General features: G+C 44.1%; 1 protein-coding gene across 3 annotated transcripts in view; it reads left to right on the top strand.

Annotated features, from left to right (window-relative positions):
- Nucleotides 1-25,659, top strand: part of USP13 (ubiquitin specific peptidase 13) — a 127,164-nt gene that overhangs the window by 58,829 nt on the left and 42,676 nt on the right. For all 3 annotated transcript variants that reach the window (XM_045903317.3, XM_045903316.3, XM_064584948.1), the window contains exons 9-15: nucleotides 1,284-1,355; nucleotides 1,716-1,809; nucleotides 11,111-11,236; nucleotides 12,351-12,504; nucleotides 14,678-14,852; nucleotides 21,319-21,407; nucleotides 24,196-24,318. In XM_045903317.3, coding sequence (XP_045759273.1) covers nucleotides 1,284-1,355; nucleotides 1,716-1,809; nucleotides 11,111-11,236; nucleotides 12,351-12,504; nucleotides 14,678-14,852; nucleotides 21,319-21,407; nucleotides 24,196-24,318 — 833 coding nt within the window. The remainder of the gene's footprint in view (nucleotides 1-1,283; nucleotides 1,356-1,715; nucleotides 1,810-11,110; nucleotides 11,237-12,350; nucleotides 12,505-14,677; nucleotides 14,853-21,318; nucleotides 21,408-24,195; nucleotides 24,319-25,659) is intronic.

The following is a 25,659-nucleotide window of genomic DNA, read 5'->3' as shown; positions in this document are numbered from 1 at the left end:
TCTGAGATGGAGCAAAGGTCTGTGGAGAGAACATTCTGGGAAAGAGACAGCAGATGGCATGACCTTGAAGCAGGTGTGAGCTTGGTATGTCCTGGCAAAGAAGGGCACGTGGCTGGGGTGCTGTGGGCTAGGGAGAGGGATGGGAATGAGGTCAGAGAAGTGGGCAGAGCAGGGTGCATGAAGTGCCAGGGAAAGGGATCTGCTTCTGGATTCTTCTCTCTAGAGCTTTCACGCTCAGAGAGTCAAAGCCTGAAGATGGAAAGATGAACAGCACAAAGCAGAGGGTATGAAATAGGAAATGAACTTAAGAAGTGAAAGGAATGATTGTACATTGAGGTTAGAGATGGGTGGTGGAAGTTGGCACTGCTCTGTCACGGTAAACTGGTCAGAAGGAGGGGCTGGGGCCTGCTCAAAGGAGCACGGACTGGGCAGAGTGGTTCAGAGCAGGGGTTTGGAGCCAGGCTCCCTGGTGCACTCTGGGCTTCATCACTCCTTCCTTGGGTAACTTTGGAAGCATCCTGATTTCTCATCTCTCTAGTGGGTAGCCATAACCATCCCTTCCTCATACGGTTGTAATGAAGACCCAACCAGAGTATACAGAGAGCCCTCAAGCAGTGGTAGTCGTCACTGCTATTACCATCAGTATTCATTTTGATACGATTGGCATAATTCCTAGTCTTACCGTTTGTTTTTTTATTTTTTATTTGATGGAGAGAGAGAGAGAACGAACACAAGCAGGGGGAGTGGCAGGCAGAGGGAGAGGGAGAAGCAGGCTCCCTGCTGGGCAGAGAGCCCAATGTGGGGCTCGATCCCAGGACCCGGGGATCATGACTTGAACCGAAGGCAAATGCTTAACCGAGTCACCCAGACGCCCCTTACCATTCGTTTTTGAGATGGTAAATGAGATGGCATAAACTGGTGGTTCTTGATTCTGGTTACATGTTATAATCACTTGGGGGACTTTGAAAAGATTGCAAATCCCAGGCCTCAGTCTCAGGCAATGACATCAGAACATCTGGGGGTAGCTCTGGCTTTGGTGTTTTTCGGAGAAACTCTGTGAGTGATTCTAACCTGCACCCAGGGTGGAGACCCACTGATAGAAACACAAACATTTTAGGGAGGCCCATGAATATGGCTGCAGAGGTAGGATCTCAGAAAAAGTTTTCTTTAGGTGGATGATTTAACTTTGATAGAAAGGCAAGAAGGTCTTCGCTAGGATGGCAGCTTATTTTGTTTCTGTTCTTTCAGTTCCTATGTTTTTATTCTCCCTTCTCATTTTCTAGGTATGTAGGAAATCTTCCAAGAATATTTGACTACTCTCCTTTAGATCCAACACAGGACTTCAACACACAAATGTAAGTGCTGATTGAAAAGTATCTGAAAGTTTTTTAGAGGAGTATTCAGTAAGTGTTCATAATGGTTATTGCTGGGTTGCAGAATTAAAGGCAATTCTCTCTTTTTTAAAATTTTCTGTATTAACAGTGTTCTAAAATGAACACATGTTACTTTTGTTAAGAAGAAAGATATTAATAGTTATTTATAAAGTACTGAGGATGGTCTGAAATGGCATCAGTTATCAAGAAAAATCAAATAAATAAGTTATTTTTGAGTAATCAAGATAAAATGTTCCACCTAAAAGCATTCATAGGTAATGTTAATGTCTCTATGGGGAAACAACAATGACCTTTTTGTTTTTCTTTCTCCCTCCTGTCCAGGACTAAGCTAGGACATGGCCTTCTCTCAGGCCAGTATTCAAAACCTCCAGTGAAATCTGAACTCATTGAACAGGTGATGAAGGAGGAACACAAGGTATGTGTCCCAGTATTTGCCATGTTGATAGGCAGGTAGGAGGGCCTTTACCAGCTAGAATGTGGATTTCCTATGATTTGGCACATGGTAGCTATAAATTTAGCGAGCTGTCAGAATAGCTATTTTGTTTTGGAGTCTAGGGTGTCTGTGTGCTCTTAAAAATTGTGGTGAGAAATAGCTAGGGTTGGTGTTTCTAGTGGCAGTTGTTTTATGGATTATATGTGAACGTCATCATTAATGGTTTTCAGAACACTGTTCTTCATAAAATAGAGCTGAGATGGAAAGAATAAGCCTTATACAAATATAAACATTTTCTCCTTGGTAACATAATCTTGGCCCTTATAATATCTTTCTTCTCCTAAGCCTCAACTTTGTTTGCTAGGATTTTTCAAGAAGCTGGTTGTTAAAGAACAACATACACATTCCTATTCTACCCCCTTCTCCACCCCGCTCCCACCTACAGAACTGAGGATTCTGAGTTTCTGGAGAGGTCTGGGCAATCCTCATTTTTGGTAAGCTGCTAGGGGGTTTGTCGACACACTCAGGTATGAGAAACTCAGTTGGCCGTTCAGCCACTGTTTACTGATAGAATAACTGAAAGATGCACTCCATCTCCTGACAGCCCCACTTGCATTTCCATGTGCCTGCAGAGTGGGCTACCGACCCCTTCCCGGGTGGCTCTGTTGCGCAGCTCCTGAGGGCACTGCTCGCAACCTGGTCTTTTTTGAGTGGTGCCCTTGAAATTCTGCAGTGCACAGCTTACACAGCTGCATTTGGCAGCCTGGCTCGTAACACTGCCTATGGCCTGAATGGAGTGCATGCCCCTTTCCCCCACCACCTGCTCTGACCTCAAGTGCTCTGACTTGACTTAGTGGACAGAGCTGTCTCTCAAGTGTTGGCCTCTGTGCTCCCACCTCAAGTCAGCCATCCTTAACTAGATCAATAGTAGGAGTGGGAAGTGAGTAAACTCTTGTTCATAATGCAGCCAGCTAGTTGGGGAAATAAAGCAACGGAAAGAAGGGAGAGTATGAAGGGAGCATTTAGAGGCAGTGTTTGGAGGTGTGGAGTAGGAAGGGGCTGAAGAGGGTAGAGAGGGAAGTAGACACTCCAAATGGCCAGGCTGGGAGATTAGAGTGGTATGGGGGCTGGAAGATGCATTGCCATCTAGCATGGCAAGATACCGAGTTCCTTATCCATCCAAGACTGGAAGGCCCTCATCTGGGACGCAGTTGAAGGGATGGTTTGGATGTGGGTGGGGTATGGGGGGCACCCAGGCTTCTTCTACCTCTGAGCTCCTGTGAAGCTTTGAAGAGGTGTTGTTGAAAACAGCTTGGACCAACATTTTCTTTTCATCACATTAGGCCTGGGTTTTCATCCATGCTATGCCACTTCTTGGGCCACTTTTGGGTCAGAACCCACCTTCCTTGGTGGAGGAGAAGGAGACTGGATTGGGTCTCAGGGACTCTGGGCTTCCTTTCCAGGCTCTGTAAGGAGCTGTGAGACTGTGGGCAAGTCACATAAACTTCCAATCCCAGCAGTCAAATGGCAGAATTTGTCCAGGTGGTGGTTGTGAATGTTGCAAGTGTGAAGGTTCTCTCTCCCATGTAAATAAAATCTGGGTATATTACGTGCTTGTGGTTGTGTTTTTGGAATCTCCTCATTTGAGAAAATATGGAATGAAAAGTCATCAATTTGGTGATGTTTGTAAGTAAAGTTTGGTTTTGTTAATATTAAAATGTCCTTTTACATTAGAATAAAAATAGTTCTTTTTTTTAAAGATTTTATTTATTTGACAGAGAGAGAGTGAGTACAAGCAGGGGGAGGGGCAGGCAGAGGGAGAAGCAGGCTCCCCACTGAGCAGGGGGCCCGATGTGGGGCTCGATCCCAGGACCCTGGGATCACAACCTGAGCCAAAGGCAGCCTCCCAACCAACTGAGCCACCTAGGTGCCCCAAAAATAGTTCTTATAAGAGCAAGGCACATTATTTATTCATTCTATGAACAATGACTACTTGGGGCCCTTGCTCCCTCCTCACCATTGGGCTTAGTGACTATTGTGCAGTAGCTTTGTGATCTCTAGGGGCCTGGAGCCTACATGTGGGAACTCCTGCTTTGTGTGGCCCAACATGGGTGATCTGGCAGCATTTGGGCCATATTTGGCTTGTAGGTGTTTTGCTTGGCCCACACATAAATATCTAAATTTCCAGCTTCTCTCTCTCTCTTTTTTTTCTTTGAGAGAGAGAGAGTGAGTGCAAGTCAGGGGAGAGGGACAAAGGGAGAGGGAGAAAGAGAATTGTAAGCAGGCTCCATGCCCAGCATGGAGCCCGATGCAGCGCTCGATCTCATGGCTCTGAGATCATGACCTGAGCCGAAACCAAGAGTTGGATGCTTAACTGACTGAGCCGACCAGGCACCCCAGAACTTCCAGCTTCTCTTAAACAGTCAGATCCTGTGGCAGTTCCAGGCCCATGATAGCAGATGGCTGGAGCTGCGTAGCGGCCCTCCCTTCAAATAGGACACACAGTCCCCGGCTGGCTCCAGTCCCTTTGTGGTTCATGACTTGGCAGGTATGCTATTGTATTTGGGTGTGTGACCTTTGATTTAGATGATCTGTAAAAACCTTTCCTGCTCTGTGGTGCCATGATCTAGTAGTCTTTGAGAAAGAATCCTGAATGTGACCAGTAGTATGGTGTGCATCTTGGGAGTGGTGGGGAAGACCTTTCTAGGTGGGTGGGATATGACTGAGTCTTTGGCTCAGGCATCAATAGGGTCCCTTTAACGTTCAAAATGAGCTTGAGTTGACCATATGATTTTCTTTGTGGCTCTGGAGGAGTCAGTTTTAATCTGTTACGTGAACAGACAAGTAATTCATAGTAAAATCTCCCTTCCCCTTGACAGTGGAGGGAATTACTTTCTGAGGCGTCAGGATTTTCACTGGCAATTGGTTTCAGAGAAACCAATTTGTGAGACTCTTCTCTCAGGGGTCAGGGGCCCTTTGGTCAGGTGGCCTTGTCCTGGGCCTATGGCATTTGTGATTGGTAATGTGCCTGAAATGCCCTAAGAGAAGAAAGAAGGTGTGCTAAACCAGAGAAGGGGATGGATCACAAGAGGAATGTGGGGTGGAAAGGAGAGAGAGCAAGAGAGAAGAATCAGAGCCATGTGGTGGGAGTGCCTTTTTATTGGGCCCCCACCGGCAGCGGTACTAATAACTAAGATTGCTTATGAAAGGCCAAATTCTTTCTGTATGCTCACTAATGCACAAAAAACCTTGCCTGAAGTTCCACAGCCAGCGAGTGGCAGGGCTGGGATTCACACCAGGCAGGCTGGCCCCTGAGTCTGCTTTTGACCTCTACACGATCCTGCTTCCCTGATAGTTGTTCCAGCATTTGCTTCAGGTGTCCAGTGCCTCAGAGTGTGGATGGTGCAGGCGGATGACAAAAGGGGGTCTTTAAAGTTTGCACAATTACCAGGTGGTCCCGGCAACTTATTTCCCAGTGCCTCTGTCTTGCATTTCTAGGCTACATGCTTCCTGGTGTTAAACTGGTCTTCCACAGACCAAGGTGAAATCTAGTTTTTATATATGCATGCTTAATGCACATTTTCATCTGTAAAAAGATTTGTGGTATTTGTTTTGGGCACTGCCGTTTCTACATAAATGTGTTGAATTGATTTTTAAAATTAAATTGCATCTGCGGTAGATAAGACCTCTCACTATAAAGGGGCACTTTTCGGGGCACCTGGGTGGCTCAGTTGGTTAAGCGACTGCCTTCGGCTCAGGTCATGATCCTGGAGTCCCGGGATCGAGTCCCGCATCGGGCTCCCTGCTCGGCGGGGAGTCTGCTTCTCCCTCTGACCCTCCCCCCTCTCATGTGCTTTCTCTCTCTCATTCTCTCTCTCTCAAATAAATAAATAAAATCTTAAAAAAAAAAATAAAGGGGCACTTTTCTTTCTTCAAAAAATATATTCCTGTCTTATGCAATCTGAGACCACGCTTTCACACTTTTTAATGCTGAATACCCTGTAATTTATTTCTCCTTCCAAAGATAACATGTTTGAAACAATTCCATATTTCAAACAAACTGTATTAAGTGACAATTCATTTGATTTCCCTGCTGAAAAATCCTTGACGCATAATTGCTGGTCTGTTTTTGATCAACATGAGATAACCAGTGTTTGACTTTGAGGTGATGTAATTTTACCCCCAAACATGAGAACTTTATTTTCACTAATCTCCATTTTCCTAGGTGTGGCAAATGTAACATTTCTAACTCACTTTTTGAAATAAGAAAAATAACTTGGGGAATGCACTCTGTTCCTTTGGCTTTGGAGATTTGGGGTTTGGATCTAGTTAGGAACTGGGTTAGATCCAAGGTTTATGGTTTAAGGTTAAAAGTTGATATGATGGATGGATGCCATACATCTGTGTATTAGGGGCAGGCTGGGATGTGTCTACCTTTCTTTTTATTCCTGGAGTTTTACAATGTAAATATCTGTGCAGGTATCGCTCTTTAATGTGATACAAAGCCCCACTTTTGCTGTGTGTGTATTAATTAAAGCATTAGGCTCAGAGGAATGTCAGCAAGGAGTGTCTGGCCACCTTCTTAGTGCAGAGTTAAACAGAAATTCCTTGTAAGCATTTGGGAAAGATTCTGAACACCGTAGCCCTCTTGCTAATTTTAGCTGATCTGTTTTGCAATTGCTGATGGAGAAAGTAAGTACAGTATCCTATAAATATGACAGGTTCCTTAGGTGGTTGCTATTTTGGAGACGCCGGGGGCTCCCTCCTAATAAAGTTAGTTGTTGGGACTAGCCATGGTTTCAGGTGTAGAGGGGTCGGCTCATGGGTGAGAGTGTGTGCTTCCTGAAGGCAGGTCTGACTTGGTCCAGTCTGGTCACTCCCTCTCCTTGTGTGTGGCAAGAGACCCATAGGGGACTTTGGGATGATATCACTGACGCATTGCCAACTAGGAAATATGGTTTCTTTGACTTAGTTCTTTGGTTCTTATTTTGACTTTTGGTTTAAGTATGAACTGCCTTATTCAGAGCCTGGTCATTAAATTTTTTTTTCATTTGCAAATACACATACAAGTCGCATTGTGTAGCTTTAGCAATTGCCATTCTGTGGGTTTGGTTTCAGTAATCCCCCCTAGGCTCAACTTTTCCTTCCCCTTCTCTTCCTCTGTCCTCCCCTTCCTGTCCCTCCCCTTCCCTGCAGCGTGTAAACACAAAATCCAAGCATCCTTCTTGTCACCTGTAAATGTTAGCACACATCTGTGACTAGAATGCCTTCTTTTTTTTCCCCACATAAAAATCATGTTAAAAGTTGTTTCAAGTGTTAGAAGCACACCAACAAAATTAATAACCATTCCTCAGCATCATCCAATACCCAGTCCATGTCCAGATTTTCCCCTGCAGTGTCAAAGATGACTTTTATAAGTCCCCCTCCTTTTCTTTCTGCGACCTATTGATTTGTGGAAGGAGCTGAATCATTTGTCCCAGGATTGTTTTGAAGATTTTTGCCTTGTTCAGCTTGTGTTTCTGATAAGCTGGAAGCTAGATCTGGAAGACTTTCTACTATACCAGATACGAAAGGAAAGTACTATTAGTTGAGTATGGGAATTAGGGGGACTTCCTCTGCAATCGGGTAGAATAGGCGTGGGACATGGGTACAGGCAGCCAGCCCAGCTGATGATCAAGGCATTAACTGTGGAGTAGTCTAGTTTGAACTAAAAAGCTCGAACCCAGCTGTGAAGTTCAGGAGGTGGTCTGCAGTGTGATGTGGGGAGGGAGAGATAGCATCTCTCTGGTTAGGAAGCCTTTTCAAATAGCTTCCCAATGATTAGCAGTTCTCAAGCTATAGCTTGAGGATTGAACAAAGGATTGAACAAAGGATTAAGGAATTGAACAAAGGATTAAGGAAGGTCAGTCAAGAGAAAACAAGGAAACAAAATGGGTAGAGAAAGAAAAGAGGTGTGGCTAGTGAAGGAGGCTGGGCACAGTCCAGGTGCAGGGCTGAGGTTCTGGGGATTTCACCACAGTCCCTGTTGAGACTGCTCCCAGTTACACGACCACACGGTGGCAAAAATCAGCAGCCAGCTTTTCTGAGTTTCCTGACTTGTTAAACTTCCCAAGGCAGCTGCTTTGATGGGGACTGGCAGCCACAACAAGTCGAAGCCCGGCTTGCAGGAAGAAATGCCATCAGCAGCAGAGAACGAGTGCGTGCTTATGTGAAGGCCTAAAGAGAGAGGCACAAGGTGAAAAGATGGGATTCCACGTGGTGCCCCTCTGCACTGCCAAGGGTGGAGGAATAGTTGCTGGACTGACCTGTAATGTTGGCTCCAGAGGCATGTGGGTTTGAAGAGGGCTTACTCAGAGTCCAAGACATACCGTCTCCCTTTCTCAGCAACTGGTAAGGGGGACTCAGGGTCATCAGAGATGAGAACTAGTGTGTGAAAGCAGTATTAAGACATGGGATAAAAAGAGAGAGACAGACAGATAGACACACAGCGACAGACAGCGCGACGGAGGGACAGAAAGTGACTGACTTTTGTAGCTGTGTGATGCTGGGCCTGTCTCTTAATGCTGCTTTGCCTCAGTTTCCTCATCTGTCAAATGGAGAGAATCATCATCATCAATCATCATCATCAGGTTAAGTGAGTTAAGCAAGATACATGTATTACAAGGTACTCAGAACTGTGCCTCGCACCTAGTAAGTATTCACCCACGTTCCTAGAGTAATGTCTGACCTGGATGAATAAATGTTAGCCGTTATGCAAAGGCATTGTTTTTGCATGCTGTGTTGGCTGATGCAATGCAGATGGGCATCAGCAGTGTGAGTGAAGGAGTTACAGTTGTTACATCGTTTTCAGGAGGTGTACATACAGGTAAAATTAATTGTCAGGTATATAGTGGTCTTTACCTAGCATTGGCAGCACATCTGAAGCCAAGCGTGTGTGCAAGCTGGGCCATTTATGTATAGTTTCCATGTCCTCGGATGCCCACATGCTGCCACTTTGGGGCGTTGTCCTCTAAGAGCTGCTGACACTGTTCCAGGTCCTGGGCGGCATCCCTCAGCATTTGCCATAGATACGTGTGTTGTCTCTCATTTCCCCATGGTCTCTCAGCTCTCCAAAGGCAGAATCCCCAGTGGTCTGCATGAAGTAGGTGGTTAGTAAATACTGGATGACAAGGTCAGGTGTATATTCAGCAAGACAGGACAATTCACCCAAGTTTTATTAGAAACATTGCTTGGAACATACGTGCTGGGGAGCTGCAGGGAGGTGCATAACGGAGTTTTCCCATCCCCTGTTGCATCTGACTGCGTAATTGTGCACACCTCCCGTGGTCTCTGGACCCTAGCTATAAAATGAGGATAACGGCAGTACCTTCTCTGCAGGGTTATTGTTGAGTATGAAATGAAGTGACAGGTAACACTGTTATTAGATGCGTGAACTTGGAGGGGACTCAGGAATCAGCTTTATCATGAGCCCATTTCTGTCCTCAGTGGCGATGTGGACTCATCCCACTCTGCTTCTTCAGAGCATTGCAGACAGATTGCTTAGGTTTCCAGTGATTTCCTGGAGATTACCAGCATTAAAAAAGTCCAGTTCACATCAAAGGCAGCTTAAAGCTTCTCTCCCCTACCAAGCTTGGGGGTCTTGGAAACCAGCAGTGGGCAAGGGTTGGCATCAGCATCCTCTGGCCCCACCAGAGTCAAGCAAGGACCACGGGATGGAGACATTAGACAAGAGGCAGAGCCTTCCGCTGAGCTAGGGCGTTTGGCTCCCTCCTGGCTGCCATGGCTAGCTTTTTGTAGGGGCACATTAGTGGCTCTTTAGAGATGTCCCTCTTCCCTGCTTGTCCGCTTAGGGACCTCCCTGGGACCTCTCCTGATGCTCTGTCCAGCTGACCTCTGTAGCCCCCACCTCGGCTCCTGCCTCAAGTCTCCTCCGCCAGCCGACCTTCCATCGTCTTATGCAGTGTCCTTTCTGAAGGAGCCTGACAACCTTCTGAGCTATCCTTCCGGTCCCTGGGGAAGTTCATATATCCTTGTTCTCCAGAGTTGTCCCTGCCACCCGCTCTTCCCGCTCTGTCATCCTGGCATCTGCTGCCAGCCTCCTCCAGCGTCTCCAGGGGAGGGGCAAGCTCCTGGGAACAACCGTGCTCTGATCCAGAGACAGCCCAGGGCAGATGCGTGAGCCTGAGCACCTCTGCAGTGGTTACCGGGGATGTGTGGTGTCATTTCCTGTTCTTGCAAGGACAGGCATACCTCGGAGAGAACCACCACAGCAAAGGGACTGTTGCAGTCAAGTGAGCCAAATGAATTTTTTGGTTTCCCAGTGCATATAAAAGCGATGTTTATGTGATACTGTGGTCTATTAAGTGTGCAATAGCAATGTGCATACCTTAATTAAAAGCACCTTATTGCTGAAAAAGGCTGACCATCATCTGAGCTTTCAGTGAGTTGTAATTACTGACCACAGATCACCCTAACAAATACAATAATAATGAAGAAGTTCGAAATATTTTGAGAATGACCAAAATTTGACACACAGACACAAAATGAGCAAATGATATTGGAAAAATGGCACCGATAGACTTGCTTGATGCAGGGCTGTCACAAACCTTCAATTTGTAAAAAATACCATATGGTCAAATCACAATAAAGCGAAACACAATCAAACGAGGTATGTCTGCATCCCCGTCTCTACTAGAGCTTCTCTCCTGCTCTCTCATGGGGAAGGAAGGGAGGTGTGGAGAGCGCTCCTCTCCGTTAACTTCCTTCTGAGGACCCACTCATGCCGCCTCTCTAGCCTGCTCTGAAGTGGGCTCTCACAGCAAACCCTGTGAAGATGGACCTCATAATGCCTTTTCTTAGAAAGTGAGGGTGTTTATCATGTCTCGTTAGTGTGATGCCCGCTCCACAGGAAACATCCAGTGAATGCTGGCTCTTCTCATTGTTTAGCTTCTGTGGGCTTCAGTTGTCTCATCTGAAAATTGGGGCTTATGGTAATCCCTACTCTGCTGGCCGCTTAGTGCCATGAATGTGTAGGAAAGTGTGGTAAATTTGTTTTATTTTGGGGGCGCCTGGGTGGCTCAGTCGGTTGAACGTCTGCCTTCGGCTCAGGTCATGATCCCAGGTCCTGGGATCGAGCCCCGCATCGGGCTTCTTGCTCAGCGGGAAGCCTGCTTCTCCCTCTCCCACTCCCCCTGCTTGTGTTCCCTCTCTCGCTGTCTCTCTCTCTGTCAAATAAATAAATGAATCTTTAAAAAAAATTTTTTGTTTTATTTTTATATTTCAGCCTCAACAGAATGGGATCTCTCCACGCATGTTTAAGGCCTTTGTCAGCAAGAGCCACCCAGAATTCTCCTCTAATAGACAGCAGGATGCCCAGGAGTTTTTCTTGCACCTGGTGAATCTAGTAGAGGTGAGTGAGTCAGTCTTCGGAAATGCTCGAAAGGTGGTAAGAAGGGTGCACAGTGCCCGGGGATGGTCCCCTCTGGCAGTCCCCTCTGGCTGGGCCGGGATGCCCACCCCCTGCCCCTTTCCGGAATCTGTCACAGTCCCAGCTGGTGCTGCATCGGCGTGAGGCTTTCTCTGCTCAGCCCGTGTGGCGTGATCGCTGCTCATGCCCTGTTTTCTAGCACTTCTGGATCTCCCTGTTCTCCTTTTAATTTGTAATTAAAGGAATGTTGTCCATTATTTCATTCAAAGTTCTTTTTGGTCTCCATGACAAACCTCCTTAAGAGTCCAGTGTGGTATTTGGTGTCCTTGTGCCACCACTCAGAGATGGTCACACTTTGCTCCCAGCAGAGTTGAATCACATTCTGTGCTGTGGTTTTTAAAAGCTCCCGAGAATTCGTGATTAAAGGCTTTCTTCTCCCTCTTAAAAAACAACTTCTTTTTTTCTGATTACAAAAATGTTCTCTGTGGAAGATATAAAAAGGCACAAAGGAGAAAATCAAAATAGCCAGTGGCAACAGCCACTACAAATAAGGAGTGCTACCATTTCGGTGTCTGACCCACCAGACACTTTCCCGGTGCATTTATTGATTCTCTCCATGCTGTTTTATAAGCATTGCTTTCCACTTAACGTGTTCTGAACGTTTTGCCACATCATTACATATTTGAATGTAGCGTGATTTCTTTTTTATGTATAATTTACACCAATGCATTTCCACGACCCCATCATATGTGCCTTAATTTTTGCAGGGCAGCCCTTTACTCTCCCCCCTTCTCTTTAGTCTGGCTCCCTCACCCCCTTTCTTCTGATTCCCACTAGGTCAGTTCCTCTTTCACAACTGTTAGCGGCTGCATGATGTTCATTCACATGATGAACTGTAGTTTATTTAACCTGTCCCCCGTTTTTGGATATACGCCTGCGTTTTGTTATTAAAGTACTCTGGTGAACTGCCGTGCCCAAAGGGAATGCTTCGTAGCACCAGATCCTTATGCCAGATTTATGTATTCTCTTTTGTGCCAATTTTTATTCACGGCTTAATATTCATACGTTTACTAACCTGATCTAATCTAACCTTCAGAGGAACCGCATTGGCTCAGAAAACCCAAGTGATGTTTTTCGGTTTTTGGTGGAAGAACGTATTCAGTGCTGTCAGACGCGCAAAGTCCGCTACACGGAGAGGGTGGATTACCTGATGCAGTTGCCTGTGGCCATGGAGGCAGCAACCAACAAGGGTAACGGTCCCAAAGTGGGAACTTGGCGATGTGCTTCCTCATACATGCAAACAAACCCTCGGATCGGAGATAACGCGGTTTAGTCACTGCTGAGTCACGTCAGGAGGAGACTCAGCCCAGACAGTGTCTGGTTCGCATGTCTCTTTTCCTCTTTTCCCCAGTCCCATGTGCCTTTCTTGTGAGAAGAGTCCGATGCATCGCGGGTTTTTGTTGGAGGGATTTTGGGTAGAACTTATTTTAGTGCCCATAAATTTGGCCAATTGGTTGGCTTGAAGTCAGCTTACTTTGGGGGAACATTGTAATTATAGATGTGGAAGATTCTTTAACGTTAGCACTCATGAGTTGTGCCATAAATTCTGGGGAAAATGATCAGCATTTTTTGGGGTGAGACGTTCTAGCAGCGATCTCTTTTTTTTTTTTTTTTAAGATTTTATTTATTTATTTGACAGAGAGAGACACAGTGAGAGAGGGAACACAAGCAGGGGGAGTGGGAGAGGGAGAAGCAGGCCTCCCGCGGAGCAGAGAGCCCAATATGGGACTCGATCCCAGGACCCTGGGACCATGACCCGAGCCAAAGGCAGTTGCTCAACAGCTGAGCCACCCAGGCGCCCTAGCAGCAATCTCTTGAAATAATCTGACTTTGGCATCTGAGTATCAAAGACGCCCCCTGTGGGAGGTGCAGCAGGGAAGGGCTCTTGTAGGAGCGAGGCCCATTAGAAGGGTCTTTGGACTTTAGAAGCAGGAAGGAGGTGGAGGAACTGCTGGGGTCTCAGGGGAAGCTTCCTTCAGTCAGTCTGTGTGGTTCTTCCCGGGCAGAATAGATGAATGGTATTTCTTAGAATTAACATTTAGAAGCAAAAAAAGGCAAAATGTCTGCTATATTGCTTATGTCCCGTGAACTGGTCATTTCCGTAAATGTCAGTAACTCGCTTTTGTGGCCTTTTCCCCTCTTTTTTTGAGGGGGTCAATTTGTTGTGCTAATTGAAAAGCGATGATTATGATGATTTTAAGATGAAACGATTTCCTTTTTCTATAAGCTTGTGCAGCTTTTGGCCAGTTTCTAAATTCTTACCCATTGTATAAAGTAGAAATGAGGGTAGCGGTCTGTGGTTTGTTTCCTTTTTAGAATTAGGCTTAATTGTTTTCTCTTGCCAGCCTCGGGGATGTTCCACTCAGTTCTGTGATCCTCTCTAACTCACTGTTTATAATTTATGAGTGGTAACTATTCTTTTTCAGAAAGATTTATAATTTAGTCCCTGGAAATTGATTGCTGGGACACCTAATACTGGCATCCTAGATATAGGTACATCATAAACTGATTGTGGACTGGACAATGAATTTTAAACCCATATTCAGATGTGCTTAAGAAAACACATGGGTGCATAGGGGTGTCTAAAAACTGATAAATCAGGAGTGGTTTTTTTGGTAAACAAAAGGAATTCCCAGAAAGACCTCATCAAAACTATATAAAATTTTGACTTATAGACAGTTTCCAAGAGCAGATCTGCTGACTCCTGGGAAGTTGGTGGTGTGCTGTCTGCTTTTTCCCTTGGTATTGAATCGTTTGAGCAGGAATTGTGTAGAAAGCCTTCTAGGTTGGTAGCTCTGCTGTCTGACCTTGTGCGTAACCTCAACCTGAAGTTTTCTGGGCAGTGTTGGTTAGAATCATGGGCTGAGTGCAGTGGAGGACTGCGGTCGCTATAGTCCATCTCGCTCCTTGGTCCGCACCCTCCATGACCTCTAATCAGAATGGAGAGATGACACTTGGGTCTCCTTCGGTGTGAAATTCTGTGGTGTGAAGACTTCGTGATTGGAAGGTGGCATTTGGGTAATCCCAGCCTTGACTCTGGACAAAGGGAAGACCAGGTTCCCGCCTCACTTCCAGCACATGTGAGATCAGGACCTCCGATCTGGGCTGGAGTTCACAGATCCCTCCTGTCAGTCTCAAAGGCGAATAGGCAAAAAATTATGAATGGCTCATGCAGCCTGTCGGCGCCACCCTAAAGTCTGCTCGACAATAGCCTTTCAGCAGGCTTTTCTGGATCCGTGAAGGGCAACAAGTGAGCAATACTGCCCCGGCCCAGACACTTTCAGGAAGATTGGCCCAAGGGGATGTTTTCCGCTTCAAGAAGATGGAGTGAGTACAAGATCATTCGTTTGCTCTTTTACTCAGATGAACTGATTGCCTATGAGTTAACGAGGAGGGAGGCAGAAGCAAACAGAAGACCCCTTCCCGAGTTGGTTCGCGCCAAGATACCATTTAGTGCCTGCCTTCAGGCTTTTTCTGAACCGGAAAACGTAGATGATTTCTGGAGCAGCGCCCTACAAGCAAAGTCTGCGGGTGTGAAGTAAGTGCACTTGTGTGTTTGTGCTTGTGTGGTGGTAGTGGTGTGAGGAGGGGCCCCTGAGGGGTACGGACTGGGTAGGGGAGAGGTGGCGGGGTGTTGTATGAGTCTGCGCATGCTTGTTCATGTGTAGTGAGATGGGGTTATGATCCGTGCAACCCTAATGGTCATAGAGCCACTTGTGTGAGGCCTGTCCAAGAAACCAGGCTTATAGTCTGTGTTGTGTGTTAGGGAGGGAATGTCTTCTCTTTTCTTTTTTTTAAAGGAACGTTGTGGTTTATCCTTTATTAGGAGTTTTTTTTTTTTTTTTTGCCAAGAACCCCCCAAAACCCCCCACCCCCACCACCGCATGGCAAGAATGATATTAAGAGATTACAGAAATACTTATGACAGTCTTCAATATTTAAGCTCCACTATGATAGATTTTAATTCCATAATTAAAGATTTGGCTTAGCACGTGGTGACCAGGGCTCTCAGGGCATCTCGAAGAGGACATAGTGGGCATCGTTCGGATGAGCTGCTCAGGACGTAGAAGATGCTCTGTTTCCACATGGTACACCTCATTGTCAGGTACATAAAACATTTTTTCTCCACTTGATTAATTGATTTTATACAGTCAAGTCCTTGCCAACGCACAGCATACAATTGGGAAAAGAGTACTCATAGAGGCATAAAATGAAGGGAGGTCTGAAAGTTTGGCTCTGGGAATTTTACTCCTTTTAGGTATTCTTTGGCCGTCTGTCCTCCTAGCGAAAGTTGAGCTCTAGTTCATGCAAAGGGGTGTGAAGGCTGAAGAGCTACTGCTAGGTGTTTTTTATCACCTCAGGTAGCAGTCTGACTTAAATCACTTGTTCTCTGCAATAGACATCGCTCAAGATTCCCCTTTGTTTCAGGTGAATGACTTCATATGTTAAAAATGGGAAAACACAAAGAATTTATTTCAGAAGTTTAAAAAAGGCCATATTTTCTTAAAATAATTTTTAAAAGTGTTGCTCATATCCAAACGAGATTATTAGTCCATTCAGTTATCAGTTATCCATTGTGGAGTAAGTTTTCATCCTCGGATTGCTCAGTTATGGGATCTGTGTGAGTGTGTGTGTGTGTGTGTGTCCTTGCGGAGAAACGTCGGTGAGTTGGCGTGTTCAGTGTGAGATTCACTGCACTGCAACCTGGAGCCATCATTGGGCAGTTAGACATCTACACAGTATCCTAGCAGCAGACCCAATTTCTTTCATTGTTTTCCCCCCAGATTTATTGAGATATCATCGACAGTATTGAGATATTGACATATGTTGATACATATTGAGATAAAATAATATTGTGTAAGTTTAAGGTGTACAATATGATGATTTTTTTTTTTTTTACTTTAATTATTGACAATAGGTGGGAGGTTTCTCAAACATGGATCCTTTTCTCTTTGCGCTTTAATTCTGATTCTGTGTGGGACATAGAAATGATCAGGGGACTTGGCCAACTAGAAAGTCCCCAGCATCAGGTGTAAGCTGTAGTGTTCTTCATTTCCCTGTTTGCTTAGCCACCTTTTTCTGCTCTTCAGAAAAGTAGCCTCGTGTCTTAGAAGTGTAAGTTCTGACATACTCTCTGGGCCTGCAGGAAGGAGCCTTCTCATCACTTGGAAAAGGCCCATCGTTAAAATGGAGTTGGGAGGCATTAGCTTTCTAGAGACAGAGGCTCTCACCCCAGGGCAGGTGGTCAGGAGATCTGGATTCATCTCCTGTGTCCACTTCCCAGCTTATGTTCTATCCTAGGGCAAAGTCACCACCCAATGTCCTTCTTCCATCTGTAATGGAGGAATGATGCTTGCTTACCTGGTTTTCTCCTCCAATGCTACGAAATATTTAATTGTAGGCAGTGCTAATGTAACTGTCTAGGGGAGGGGTTTCTGCTTTCTCTAATCCTTAACAGTAGATATTAAATGTATTTTCCTTTTCCTCTGTCTTTTATGTATACATGTTCTCATGGGTTTTATGTATATGAAAAAAATTCATACTGGATGTATCCGGTTGTTAATAATTGAAAACTGGTCTTTGTGGAAAAGGAGGAAACATGTTCTAGGTTAGTAAAGCAACTACATTTTTTGTCCATTTATCATTCCAGGTCATGTGTTAAGCACTTACTGTCAATTATCATTTAATCCTCTTGGTATTACTATGGGGTAGGTGCTATTATTCTCCCCATTTTATGGATGAGGAAATAAAAAGAGAAGTAATTGGCCAATAAGTGGCAGGCCTGGAATTCATTCAAATTGATTGAGTTCCAAGTTTAAACTCTTTTTTTTTAAAGACTTTATTTATTTGATAGAGAGAGACACAGCGAGAGAGGGAACACAAGCAGGGGGAGTGGGAGAGGGAGAAGCAGGCTTCCCGCTGAGCCAGGAGCCAGATGCGGGGCTCGATCCCAGGACTCTGGGATCATGACCTGAGCCGAAGGCAGACGCTTAACGACTGAGCCACCCAGGCACCCCCCAAGTTTAAGCTCTTAATCCCTCTCTTATATAGTACCCCATATTCCTGATCATGCTTGCTTATACTCATATCCTTGTAATTCTTATGTAGCCTTGCATATTCCTTATTAGGTCTTACCATGTTTCAAATATTAGTTTTGAGGAAAGCAGTTCAGTGGATTCCTAAAAGATTTTTTTTTTCTTTTTCTTATTTCTAGCAATATAGACATGATCTCCTTACTATATTAGTTTGGGGCCTTGAATTTTTCTTGTGTTAGACCCAGAGCCTGAAAGGCCAGGAAGAGGCAAAAGATGTTCGTTTTGTAGATCTTTGGTTAGTATGGACCAGACATAAAGACTCTTGCCTTAAATAGTCCTGAATGGACAGTTTCTGGGAAGAATATTAGTGTTTGGAAATTTCATTCATTAGCAAGTATTATTGCTCACCTGGAATATTCTAGGCAATGAGTTGAACAAGACCTAGCTCCTGCCGTCAAGCAGCTCATGGGTTAAGGATCAATAGGGAGAGATTTTGTCTTGACTTTTATCGTTTATGAAGAGGAGAGCACAGTGTGGGGTTCCAGAGCACAAGCTTTAGGTGGATGAGCAGTGTTTGAATCCCCAGTGTAGAACTTACTGTTACCTGACCTTGGCCAAGTGACCCTAAGCCGCTGTTTCCTTCTCTGTAAGCCTTGATGATAATAGCACTTTCTTCATAGGGTTGGGGTGAAGAGTGAGATTAACTCTGCAAAGTGCTTTGTATACTGCCTTGTGCAGAATAAGTGTATGCTGTAACTGTTATAACCATTGTTTCTATCTTTCCTTTCCTTTTTTTGGCCTTGGGTTATACAGTTTGACTGTGGTTGATTAATTATCATATTTTCAACATATTTAATGGAAAGGATAGAACTATATTTTTTTAGTTGCCAGGTTTTCAATACAATAGACAATCTTAATTTCACGGAGAGGGACAGCTTGTATTTTTTTCTTATTAAGGCTTTTGTAGTGTTTTTGCCTCCGTTGTAATTAGTGAACAATTGACATGATAATGATAACAGGTTGTCAATAGACAACACAATAGTGTTGTCAGGCACTGTTCTAAGCACTTTGTGTCCTGACTCATTTAGTTCTCATAGCAGTTTTTGGAGGTAAATTTGCTGTGTGTCTACCTAGATCTTTTTGAATGATTTACATTCTATTGGTCTTTATTAAATACATAACTTTTCAAGAAAAATTTTAATTTCCAGGAATGAATTTTAGGAATAAAAGAGTAAGCAGTGCATCATTTCCAACTTTGCTGGATTTCAGTAACAGACTTGATGTCCCAAATCTGCAATTAATTAATGCAAATTATTAATTTTGACATTATTTTGAGCAAATATATATTGAGTGCTTACCACCTGTGTGATTCAATTTGAGGCCCTGTAGAGGCTACAGAAATGAATAAAGCGCATTTATCCAACAGGGCAAATATAAATGTGGGTGTCATCTAATCTGATTTCTGGTACTCTCAGGTTGGCAGTTACCCACAACAAAAGGGTGTGTTAAACCCTGCTTCCAGTTCCCTGCTCTGCCCCTTGCCCCGTGGTATCACCAGCTGATTTACTCACCCAGCTACTGACCACAGCAACTGCAAGAGTCTTGGGGCTTCTGAACCACATTTTGGAGATCACTGATTTACTGATGACTTTTGGCTGATCTCACTGTTACATATTTTCCAGCTTTTAAGTTGATGTGGTAAGAGGAAGAGATCAATTAAAAAGGTGACATTTTTACATTAGTTGAAAATACTGGATGGAGTTTGTTGGGTTTTGGTGAAATTAGGACTTGGCTATATTTAAATAAGAATGATGTTTATTGCTGCTTCTCAGAAGATAGGAAAACCTAATTAGAGATAATATGATAATTTCTGAAGAATGAACCAGGATAACAATAGATAAGTTCCTTAGGATGTTTAAGCTCCTTTTTTTGAAAGAACTCCCTTACATTATTGCTTATACCCTTCTATTGTCCTTGTGAGGGAGAATTTGAGATCCAGAGAGGTTAAGTGACTTGCCTGGGGCTTTTGGACAGGCAAAAGGGCAGGGCAGTCCAAGTCAATGTCCAACACCTGGTGGATTCTAGCTCTTTTATGACAAAATAATCATGCTAATTCCCTAGTTATAATATATATTCTAGTGTGCCAAGTGGTTTCACATCATTTTATGAACATTGCGTAGCCCTGGCAGGTAGATATTATTAATAAATCTGTTTTGTAGATGTGAAAGTGGAGCCTCAGGGAGGGTCAGTGATTTGTTCACATTTGGAGTGAATTATGTAGCATATCTTAGACACAAATCCACATCTTTTGACCCTTTTTTTGGATAGTGCTCTGTCCCTGTACTATGGTTTCTCTTCTACACTAGGGGGCAGCAATGCACTTGTATTTGCTTCCTGAATTCTGGGCAGATGCATTCCAAGTAGAAGGCAATGACTTAGAGATCGTGGGGAAGGTATTCTAGAATCTTTTATTTTAAAAGGTACATACAGTATTTGCCTACAGCTTATTTTCTTTTTTACATATACCTACTCTATCCACATTGACACTGACATAGAAATGGTTGTTATAAACAACAGGATACATGTTGAGAGAATGAGCTGGAACCAGGGCATGAATTTGGTGTACTGGGTGAATAGTCTGCATAAAATTGTCAAACCAAAGTCCAGGCAATTCCTGAAAGTTTGAAGGAAAACTCGAGATATTGACCATATGTGTTAATTTAAAAATTTAAGGTTCAGATTTAGATATTTTATTTTTATTTTTATTTTAAGATTTTATTTATTTATTTGACAGAGAGAGACACAGCGAGAGAGGGAACACAAGCAGGGGGAATGGGTGAGGGAGAAGCAGGCTTCCTCCTGAGCAGGGAGCCTGATGCGGGGCTTGATCCCAGGACCCGGGGATCATGACCTGAGCCGAAGGCAGACGCTTAACGACTGAGCCACACAGGCACTCCCAGATTTAGATATTTTAGATACTTAACTAAAATATCTAAATCTGAACCTTAAATTTTTAAATATATATGTATATGTATGTGTGTATATATACACACACATACATACATACCCCTTTAGGATCCATGGGTTTTAGGTAAAATAATATTTTAATGATGCTTTGGCATTTCTAATAGTCAACCTCAACCAAAGTTCCAATGAACCCTCTTCATGCCAACTTTGTGCGGTAAGATAGTGATTCTCTGTGGGAGGGAGGTTAGGGGTATGTCAGGATCGCTTGGGGAGCTTTTCAAACCACACATATAAACACAGACCACACGCATGCCTGCACACTCCTGCAAATGTAATGTGTATGTATACACACACACACACACACACACAATTGACCCTTGAAACAACACAGGTTTGAACTGTGTGAGTCCAGTGGGCTTTTTACAGTACAATGCTATATTTTCTCTAGCTTATTTTATTGTAAGAATACAGTATATAATACATATAACCTAAAAAATGTGTGTTAATTGGCTCTTTATATTATTGGTAAGGCTTCTGGTCAGCACTAGACTATAAGTAGTTAAGTTCTTGGGGAGTCAAAAGTTATATGTGGATTTTTGACTGCATGGGGGGTCAGCACCCCTAACCTCCGCATTATTCAAGGGTCTACTCTACTAAACTCTAGCAACGGTTTTAGAAAAAACAAATATCTATGGTTGAAGAATACTTTTCAGAAACACAAAGTGCCACAGCAAATAAAAGTATAATTTTGCAACATGCTCCAGATCCTTCCCAAGGGACACCATTGTCCTCCGGTAAACACTTCGTCCTTGTGAAAAGGCCAGGACGAGTGACTGGGAGCAGGTGTGTGTGTCGGCCTGTGTGTGTTTGTGTGTCCCTCCTCCTCAGTGCAGTTGCTGGAACTGCCAGGTATGCCTTGGACAACGCTTGTGATGCTTCATGAACTGTATTCACGATTCTTATTGCCTTGTTTCATTGATCTAATCCCCTTGTGTTTCCCAGAACATCTCGCTTTGCCTCATTCCCTGAATACTTGGTAGTGCAGATAAAGAAGTTCACTTTTGGTCTTGACTGGGTTCCCAAAAAATTTGGTAGGTATCTTTTGCATGCTTTCGCTTAACACGTCAAATTAGCCATTGGAACAAAATGGCGCGTGAAGGGGCCCGTGTGGTTGGCTGTCAGAAATCGTTCCATTTCATTCTTTTTCCATCATCCCCACCTTTCTCTTTTGAGTCAAGAGTATTTGATACGCACTGACAATGAAAATCACCCCATGTTACCCACCCCTCTGATAATGCATGTTGGAATGACTGGACTCTAAGAGTGAAAATCGGATCCCCACATTGTCAAATCAACAATGCTTTCCAAACTTAACATGCATACAGATTACCTGGGATCTTGGCAGAATGCAGGTGCTAATTCAGCAGGTCTGGGGGTGGGAGGGCTGGGATTCTTTACTTCCCACAAGCTCCCCAGTGATACTGATGCTGCTGGTCCAAAACCTGCACTTGGAGGTGCAGGTGATTGAAGATACATGCTCCCCTTATTAGCTCTCCTCGGCCTCCGAAGCAGGCAGGTGTGGCTAATGACAGTCTCTTACATCATGCAAATTTTATTAATAATAAAATGAGTATAGTCAGTTGCTTTAAATCGTCAAAAAAGAGATTTGACTTGGGTTTCATTGGGCTTTTTTCTTGCTAATTTTCAAGGCCCTTGACCATTGTTGGAGATTAGAGTTTTCGGGGCAATGTTTAAGAACCTTTTCTCCATCATCAGGATCCAACGTCAAGGTGTTACTAGGCTGTCCTCCGTGCCACGGAAGGACACATTTCTCAAGCAAGTACCTCAGACTGTTTGCCAGGCTTTTAAAGGTTTTATGTTTCTGAGCACTTAAAAAACAACTCAGGCCTTACACTGGTTAATTAAGCATTCACCGGCTCATCTGGAGAGGTCAGGTAAAAAGAATGTAAAATTGGCTGGTTTCCCTGGGAACCTCCAGCACTCAGTTGACACGGCACTTGTTTGCCACGTGACAGGATGGAGGGCTGTGACTGATTCTGCGGCAGATCTTCGATTTTCCTGGTGGAATGATTTTGTGGGCAGGATGCTCATCACTCAGCCTTTTCTCTGTGGACCTGAGCAGTACCTGAGAGAGGAAACTGCTTTCTTCTAAAGGCTTTCACCTGCTTTGGAAACAGCGTTCTTATTTTTCTCTGCCCTTGGAATTTCCGTAAAGGATAAAAAATTCAGATCAGATTTCATAGACTTGCTGAATTTAAAGGAGCCTCAAAGCTCGCTTTAATGAACCTGAATTTCTCTGTGGAGAACAGTTGTGTTGATTTTGTGGATCAGGCAGTATGTTTGTTTTTGCTGTCCCCTGAGATTAAAAAAAGATTTTTTTTAACTAAGCTTTTTCTTTGGGTTGTCGTTTTAAAATAGGATTTGTGTACCGGGCATCATAACTGGTTTTGGGGATAGTATTTTCAAGTTCTGTTTGCTAGCCCGGGAGACCTATCCCACACCAACATTTGGACCCATTTTTCATTATTATTGTATCTGAATATAACACTAAATCTCAATAGGCTCTTAGACCGATAAATTTTGTATTTGATTAAGTCGGCCCAATAACAACTGACCTGAGAAGTTAAAAAAATTTTCCTAAGAGTAATACACTTGAGAATGAATTTATTTCTTTAAAACTTCATTCTTTATTAACTTGGTGAGAATGACCACAGTGCCCATCATGATCTCAGAAAAGGCGTAATCTAGGGGCTGCAAATTCAACTGCCTCATATGAACAATGTAAATGACAGGAGTACATTGGATATAAGAAATGTGTAGCCTACCTATCTTGGTCTTTCTTGGATATTTCCACTTTGGATAAAGACGTGGCTTAGAAAAACATTTCTTTACCATAAGAATCAGAATCACAATATGATGCTCAGGGTCATGGGGGCAATTGGGAGCAGTGGGGTCTGTGCCCTACACTCTTGTAGGGCACGTACTGTCTAGAGTGGAAGCTGAAGATCAGCCCCAGGGCAGTTGTTACCATATGAGAATATTTGTTTTTCAAAATAAGCTGGAAATACAGGTTTTTATTTTTATTTATTATTATTTTTTTATTTTTAAAGATTTTATTTATTTATTTGAGAGAGAGAGAGAATGAGAGACAGAGAGCATGAGAGGGAGGAGGGTCAGAGGGAGAAGCAGACTCCCTGCCGAGCAGGGAGCCCGATGCGGGACTCGATCCCGGGACTCCAGGATCATGACCTGAGCCGAAGGCAGTCGCTTAACCAACTGAGCCACCCAGGCGCCCTGGAAATACAGGTTTTTAAATGAAATCTTCTGATTTAAAAATTGGAATTTGTTGCCAACATTTTTTTTTTTTTAAAGATTTTATTTATTTGACAGAGAGACACAGCCAGAGAGGGAACACAAGCAGGGGGAGTGGAAGAGGGAGAAGCAGGCTTCCTGTGGAGCAGGGAGCCCGATGCGGGGCTCGATCCCAGGACCCTGGGATCATGACCTGAGCCGAAGGCAGACGCTTAACCATCTGAGCCACCCAGGCGCCCCTGTTGCCAACATTTTAGAAACATCAGACATTCTGTTTGCTACAGTTGGTCTTTGGGCTCTCAGTTTGCAACCTCTGGCTTACCTCTGGCTTGTTCAGTGTGAAATGCTCTATACTTTCCCCCTGCTTCTCCATTAAATCTGGCTAGGCTTAGTGAGTCTACTGGTCCAGGGATCTACTCCAGGGGACTGAAAAGCATCGCTTAGCTCTGCCTAGACACATGCACATAAGAGTTAGAGGTGCTGGTTTTAGGGGGCGATTGTGGGTTTTTGGAGAGTCTGGTGAATGTAATCTCTCTCACTTTGTAGATGTTTCTATTGATATGCCAGACCTACTTGATATCAACCATCTCCGAGCCAGGGGGTTACAGCCAGGAGAGGAGGAGCTTCCGGACATCAGCCCCCCTATAGTCATTCCTGATGACTCAAAAGGTACCACCGTCTGCCAGGAGGATGTTCTCTTACCCCTCTCCCCACCCCACCCCCAATGGAAGAGTCTCTTCTCTTCCACCAGTCTGTCGTCCCTTGGCCATGTTCCTGTGTTGTAACCCACTGTAGATGCACAGTAGTGAGGCCTGGCCGCAACTGTAAACTTAAGGTAGACATGGGAAGAGGCACAGACCCGTCATGGGTAGTTGAAACGGACCTGCAGAAATCACTGGCAATAGGGGGCAGCAAATCTCCAAAGAAGTTTTTAGGTTAGGTTGCATCTGGCTTCCCCTCCCTCCCTCCCTCCCTCTCCTTCCTGCAAATAAATGGGCCTGTAGGGAAAAGAAGGAGTGTGTTTTCAGTAGGCTCTCAATCTTGAGGAGCTGTGTCATCTTGGGAGTGCCTCTGGACAACCCGAAGGGGAAATTCAATAGTGTGTGTTAGTTTTAAAAATCTTGACCACATTTCACCTCCCCAGCTTTGTCACTGCTTCATAGCAAGGCTGTAGTTTGCCCTGTGAAGGCTTAATTTTTGTTCAGAATACTTAACTTTTTAAGGGAAAAGGACATGCAGAAAATAATTGTTTCACTTTTGTGGATCCAAGGACAGTGTCAAAAAATCTCGGTTTCATTTTTAGCTCAGTTACTGATGCAATCATTTCATTCTGGTTTCATTTGCTCACCTGTTTACTTACTGTTCACCTTTTTAATCAGTTAATTAGGTCAATTAATAGTGATAGAGCACACTGGGCCTCTCTTCAAAAGGTTTCTCATCAGTTGAGCATTCAATATTATTGGTGACCATGTTCAGGTGCAAGAGAAGGGTAAGGTGAATCCAGGAGGATTCACGATAGGCACCTGTGTTCCATTATTCTCGGACGTTAAGTCAGATGTTAAATTGTAGAGTATGGAGAGTAGAGAAGGGACCTGTACGTGGGACACTCTGGGTTATGTAGTACGAGTGGTCCATTAAAGGGTCCAGAGAACAGGGATCAGTAGGAGCATCGGAGGAGTACAGGATGGTTTATTCGCACTGCTCCTGCTTTCTCTGATGTTCTTAACAGAATCCTTGGTTTGTAATTATACAGAGTCCTTAGAAATACAGGGAGATAAATTATTTAGTTCATTAAGTTGATTAAGACATGACAGAGCATCATGTCTTATCTGGTTGAAATCCCTGAGACCTGTTTATTTTCGCTCCCTACTGTAATGATTTCATGTTGTACAGGCTGGGCGGTGTGTGGGGTGGGGTTGCTGAGGGGTTGACAACAGTGTGGGATCCCTAGGGGTGAGGGATTAGGGATTGCCCTGCATGGACTCTTTTTCTTTCTCTAAAACTCTTTGC

The sequence above is a fragment of the Mirounga angustirostris genome, unplaced genomic scaffold (assembly GCF_029215605.1).
Source record: "Mirounga angustirostris isolate CCGP_5_RB_7025 unplaced genomic scaffold, mMirAng1.0.hap1 SCAF_1, whole genome shotgun sequence".
In the NCBI taxonomy this organism is placed as follows: Eukaryota; Metazoa; Chordata; class Mammalia; order Carnivora; family Phocidae; genus Mirounga; species Mirounga angustirostris.
The sequence above is the reverse complement of the archived record's forward strand: the minus strand, read 5'-3'. Positions and strand labels throughout refer to the sequence as shown.